At 24.9% G+C, this 6734-nt stretch overlaps 1 protein-coding gene across 1 annotated transcript in view; it reads right to left on the bottom strand.

The window, feature by feature from the left end:
- LOC117174821 (methionine--tRNA ligase, mitochondrial-like) overlaps positions 1-3029 on the bottom strand; it is a 25987-nt gene extending 22958 nt beyond the window's left edge. The window contains exon 1 of the mRNA XM_033364201.1: positions 2501-3029. Coding sequence (XP_033220092.1) covers positions 2501-2756 — 256 coding nt within the window. The 5' untranslated portion in view covers positions 2757-3029. The remainder of the gene's footprint in view (positions 1-2500) is intronic.
- Between the last annotated feature and the right edge of the window lie 3705 nt (positions 3030-6734).

Here is a 6734-nt window from a genome sequence, read left to right as displayed (position 1 = left end):
ATTTGGGAAGTCCAAAGTGGGTTTATGCCAGGAAGGTCATGTACGGATCAAATATTTAGCTTAAGGCAAATAACAGAGAAAAGTTTGAGAGTAGGAAAAAAAAGTTTTCTGTGCATTTGTTGACCTAGAAAAAGCTTTTGACAAGGTAGATAGAAGTAAACTTTGCTTTCCTGACTTTCCTCTACCTAGTTTTTCATTTTCCCTCACAGTTGTAAATTCTTTTTTCAGGTTAAATTTTCAAGCAAACGAATTAATTTTCAATCATTAAATTTAATTCTTTACAAAAAAAAAATGAATTTTTAATCAAATATATGAATTTCCAAAAAAATTGTTGAATTTGTAACCAAAGATATGAAATTTAACTACAATAAGAAATCTTTAACAAAAAAATGAAATTCCTACCAAAAAAAATATGAATTTTTAACAAAATATATGAATTTTCAACAAAGTAGTTAAAATTTGTAACTAAAGAAATGAAATTTAACTGCAATAAGGAATCTTTATCTAAAGTGAATTTGTAACGAAAAAGAATAATCTTCTAGCAAAAAATACAACCAATAAAATTAATTTGCTGCCAAAAATAATATGAATTTTTAAATACAGATTTATGAATTCTCAACAAAATATTTAAATTGGTAAGCATGAAATGAAATTTAACTACAATAAGATATCTAAAAAAAATAAAATTGCAACCAAAAAGATTAATAATCTACCAAAAACTACAACCAATAAAATCAATTCTCTAAAAAAAGAGAATTTTCAACAAAATAGTTAAATTTGCAACCAATGAAATGAAATTTTAACTACAATAATTAATCTTTAACAAAAAATGAAATTGCATCCAAAGAGATTAATCTTTTACCAAAAAAGACGAATTTTCAACCAAATACATGAAGTTTCAAGTAAAAAAGATCAATTTTCAATTTTAAATTTCAATTTAAAAAATTAATTTTCTACCGAAAAAGAATTTCGTCAAAAAAGTTAAATTTTTAACCAAAGAAATAAATGTTCAACTACAATGATAAATCTACCCCAAAAAAATAATTTTAAACAAAATAGTTTAATTTTCGAAAAAAAAGATGAATTTAAAAAAAGGTCATAAATTTTCAACTAAAGAAGATCAATTTTCAACGAAAAAACGGAAGTTACATTTTTTTTACAAATTTATTTTGAACCAATTAAAAACGAATTTTCAACAAAATAGTTGAACTTTTGATAATAAAAAAAAGGCTTTTGAACTAAAATGATGAATCACCAACTAAAAAAATTAATTTTGAACAGACTAGTTCCACTTTCAATTACGTAGTTGAATTTTCAACAAAAAACATAATAGTTGATATTTCAAACATAAAAGACTTTAATTTTAAACTAAAAAAAGTTGAATTCAACCATAATAAGACGAATTTTCCATCCCAAAAGACAATTTTTCAACCAGATATTTGAAAATATTTGATCAGAAAAGATTAGTTTTCAACCAAGAATTTTACATATTTGACAAAAAAAAAATTTCTACCAGATGATGTTCTAAAATATTTCTAAAAGATGATTTTTTAAACCATAAAGACAAATTTTCAACCAAGAAAGATTTTTCAGTCAATAAAGACAAAATTGTCATCCAAAATGTGAAATTTGCATGCCAACAGACGAATTTTTTTACAAAACAATTGAGTTTTTGAACCGAAAATATAACTTTTCTACAAAAAAAGTTAACCTTTAATACAAACAATTGGAATCGAAAACCAAAAGACGAACTTTCAAAGTAACAGTTGAATTTTCAAAAAGTTTAAATTTTTTGTTTTTGGCAATTTTGATGTTGATGAATTAAAAAAAAGAAAATTGTATGTTCATTCTCTAAGTTTATAAATTAAACAAATAATTTTTCTGGGTTAACATTCTTATTTAAATCCTTGAGTAAAATCTGTACAATATTTATTTTAAATATTTTTCAGAACTTCCAATTTGTTTAGGGAATTCGAGGTTTCCCTTTCTTTTTAAATTTTACCAAAAATTCTCACATGCAAAGTTTTTTAAATTTAATTGAACAATCAGAATGAGACGGTTCCCTCACAAATTTTGAACAATCACAATGAGACGGTTCCCTCACAAATTGTGAACAAAATTTAGGTTCGCACAATTAAAATCGTGAATTTTCGTTCTACGACACAAAAACTCAAGACATATGGTCACCCAATTTGTGGATAACAAATTATAGTAGAAAATTGGTAACAATTTTCAAAGATAAACAATGGCATCGTTAACAAGAAATGAAAATCACGATTATTTGACAAAAAATAATTTATAGGTTCTGTTAAAATGCAATCAATATGAAACTAACCTCAAATATTTGAATCATTACACTTTTTTGTATAATGAATAAATGATACTAAATAATTAATTTCTTTTAAATGACAATTTCTTAATAATTTAAAACAACTGAAACAAATGAACAAGCTGTTTCAAAAATTATCAAAACACTGTAATATATATTGAGGTTATGTACCTTTCTCCTCCTTAATTTTCCTCTCCTTTTCACTGACTCTATCCAAGAATTCTTCGGGACTAGTTTGTTGAAGTTTAGCAATTTTTTGTGCATATTTGTCAAAAAACGGATTTTTCTGGAGGTCCTCAAGTACTTTTTCCAACCTCGGCCGGGTTGTCATGATTGATCTTTTTGATGTTTCGTACAAAATTGAACTATTTTGCATACATCTGAGTAACCTAATATACTTAGTATACGATAAAAATGCCACTGCCATTGATCATTCGACAAAAATGGAAAAGTGTCGGACGAAATTAGACGAAAAGTGAAATCTCTTTTTTTCAATCCACGTGAGTCGCCATCTTGGTTTTCCGATACAAAGAACAACGCTAGTCGTTGAGCCTTTAATTTATTTTTAATTCGTTTTCGATCAATAATTCTAGATTTCATTAATTATTTTGACCAACTTGATACTTTTTTACGCACTAAAGGAATTTATTTGTTGTTATTTTTAGACAAATGTCATTTTTTTAGCCCTCTCATATGTAGCACAAGGTTCCGGTCCATCTGTAAAACAGGAGCGTATCTTTAAATGCGTTCAGAGGGTTCTGAGTGCCTCTTCTCGAAAAATAGAATGTGTACGCCATTTTTGCATGCCCTTTTTTGGAAAAGAAAAATAGAGAAAAAAAGTTTCGACGATTGTGATTAAGAAATCGCAGATTTACAATGGAAATTTAAATAAAATTAGTTACAATTTTTTCAATATTAAAATTAAAAAATATGATACATATACACGTCGAACTTAGTGATATTATTATAGATATAAAATATATTACATATATCCAAAATTATTTTGTAAGGATTTCTTGACAGTATTCAATCTTCTAACTGTTTTTTTGGCATTAAAAAAGGTTATTTTTTTTAATCAACCGAAAATTATAGCTTGAACTCTCCCAAAAGTAGCCAAAAATTAAAGTTTGAGGTTGACCTACTTTTTCGTAGACAAGAAAAATAGGCTTCAGTATAAAGGGAAATATGACCTACTTAAAAAGGGCATCACTTTTATTTTGAAGTGCCTGCAATTTACATATAAGAATAAATATTTTGAAACTATATATTACTGCGATCTAATTTTTGTTCGAAAATTTTGTACTTATCAACAAAAAAAATAATGCTGTTTTTTTATCATATGTAGTGGTTCCGCAAGTTCAACACGTATTTCCCATAAACAAAAGGACGTTTTTCTAAATTTTATTCAAAATCGTCAATTTTAGGTGAATCGACTGCAAACTCAACATTTCTGTTCACAATGACCCATAGAATACAAATCAAAATTGACTTTTTAAAAATCACCCCCATAAATATGTTGTATAGGGTCCCAAAAAAACCCCATAACTAAAAAGTGTTTTTTTTTTCTTAAGTTTTTGAATAATGGTAGAACGTTGCGTTTTTTCTAAAATATTCATCTTTTTGTCCACTTTTTACTTGGAGTGAGTTAAACATTAAATTTATTTATCAAAGATAATTGTTTCAACAAATTAGTCATGTTTAAAATATCTTCTCCTATAGTAGTGGTAGATAGTTGCGATCTTTTTAATTTTCCACTTTTTGTCTTCTGTTTACTTGTAGCCAGTAATAATAATTGTAAGTTAACAAGTATAATTGTTTAAACAATTCTTTATTATTTTTAATGATATTCCTTTTGAATACTGTTAGATAGTTACAGTTTTTTCTGAATTTTTCAATTTATTGTACACATTTCATTTAGAGTGGTCATTTACGTTTAACGAAAAATTGTTTAAACAATTTATTATCATTTTTCACTTTCTTCTCCTATTTATATTGTCATGCTAGATAGTTACGGGTTTTCTGATTTTTTTTTATCTTTTTGTCCACTTTTCACTCAGAGGAAGGTAATAATTATTATAATGATCAAACATAATTTTTTAAACAATTTATTATTGTATATAATTATCTTCTCCTATAGTAATGATGGATAGTTGCGGTTTTTTACTGTCTACATTTTGTTAACTTTTCTGCTGTAGTGAGTTGACAATCAATTCAAGTTAATAAAAATAATTGTTTCAACAAATTATTATTTTGAATATTATTATATTGGAATAATGTTAGAAAGTTGCAGCTTTTTCGGAAAATTGAAAATTTTTTTTTCAATTCTCATTTACAGCGAAATAAAATAAATAATGCAATTGAATAAATATAATTGTTTAAACAATTTATTATTGCTTATAACAGTCATCCATGCGAACAATTTGAAGAATGTTTTAAATTAATATCTGTTTTATTTGAGAAAAACTTATTCACAAAAAAGAAAGAGATTGTTTAAAAAATTATTCTCTCTAATGTTTATTTATTATTCGTTAGTAAATAAAAAATCAAAGCAAAGTGAAGAATTCCAGAAAAACCAGAACTTTCTATCAATTATTTAAGAGAAGATATAGTTACAAAAAATAATAATTTGTTTAAGCAGTTAGTTTTGCCAGCTTGCATTAATTATTACATTACTAACTGAAAAGTGGGGGAAAATATAACTAATCATTAAGTTAAGCAATTATTTTAAAATTATAAGATTTATAATTATTAAGTTTTGTCAGCTTCATTTAATTTGCTTTAAGTTTTAAGTACTTTGATTCTTCTATTTTCAAATAAAAGCCTATCTAACCAAAAACTTTTAAAAATTACAAAATTTAACATTTAATTATACTACACTGTTATTTCAATATTTTTATTTTTATTCGATTATTTATATAATTACTATGTATACTATGTGTTTGAAATTTTTTTTTAGGAAGGGGGCTTTTGCGACCTGGAAAGCTACTTTAAAAATATAGTTATTATTACTTACTCGGAATTCTTTAATTAATTTAAAATTAAAAAATTTTACTTGGTAAACCGTGTGCATTTTTATTTTAAACGCGATAAATGTAATATTATATAATTTTTCAGCAACTCACATAAAAACATTTTCAATTTTAAATGCTATAAATTTGAGGATCGTTCACTTTAAAGTTCCAAAATTCATTGCTTTTATAACTTAAATGCTTAACATATTTCGAATTTCAACTATTTAATTTTCTACAGTTTCATTTTTAACTTATGTATATTCAGCAATTGAATTTTTATTCATAAAGATTAAATTCCTACCGAAAAATCGAATTTCTAACGAATTTTCAACGGAAAAAGATTAATTTTTAATCAGAAATGGAATAGCTAAATTTTCAGTTAAAAAAGAATTAATTTTCAAAACAAGAAAAACGCATTTTCAACATAATACATGAATTTTCAACCAAACGAAGAAAGATTTTCAACTCAAAATGGAATAGTTAATTTTTCATACAAAAAAGTAATTTTCAAGAAAACAAAAAATGCATTTCTTACCAAATATTTCCTTTTTCGAACAAAGGGATGAATTTTTAACTAAAATTAAGAATATTTAATCACGAGAATGATTTTTAACAAATTCAATTCATTTTTTAACCATGTAATTCAATTTGCAAACAAAAAGGATTAATTGATAGTATGGTAATAGTCAAATTTGTTATTAAAAAAACTAATTTTAAAGTCAAAATAAAACGAATTTTCAAAAAATAATAAAATTTTGAACCAAAGATATACATTTTTAAATAAAATAATTAATCTTTGACAAAAAACTAATTTTCAACAAACTAGTTAAATTTTAGATAAAAAAGAAATAATTTTCAAGAAAAATAAAACTGATTTTTAACAGAATATATGAATTTTCAATCAACTACCTAGTTCAATATTCAAATAAAAAAATGCATTTCAAACAAAGGTGTAATAGTTCAATTTTAAGTTAAAAGATTAATTTTCAAGAAAAAGAAAATCGAAATTTTCAACAAAATAACTTAAATTTCAAACAATGAGATGAATTTTCAACTAAAATTATGAAACTTTAATAGTTAAGTTTAATAGTAGAATGAATTTTTAATAACGTGTTTCAACTTTCAACCACGTAGTTGAACTTTCAGGCACGAAAATGAATTAACCCTCAAACGGCCAAAACGCCACTACCGGGACACCGCTTTTCAACGGCCAATAACTAAGACTATTCGACACTAGAAAAGATTGAGACACATATATTTTTATTGCTTAAGATCTCCTCTTTCCGACGGTTCCAATGAAATTCCTCAAAAAATTTATTTATTATCCCAAAATGCAGTTTAAACAAAAAAAAACGTGATTTTTCGTGCCTATTTTTTTTGTGAACCATTTTCCA

Source organism: Belonocnema kinseyi, chromosome 6 (genome assembly GCF_010883055.1).
Source record: "Belonocnema kinseyi isolate 2016_QV_RU_SX_M_011 chromosome 6, B_treatae_v1, whole genome shotgun sequence".
In the NCBI taxonomy this organism is placed as follows: Eukaryota; Metazoa; Arthropoda; class Insecta; order Hymenoptera; family Cynipidae; genus Belonocnema; species Belonocnema kinseyi.
The sequence above is the reverse complement of the archived record's forward strand: the minus strand, read 5'-3'. Positions and strand labels throughout refer to the sequence as shown.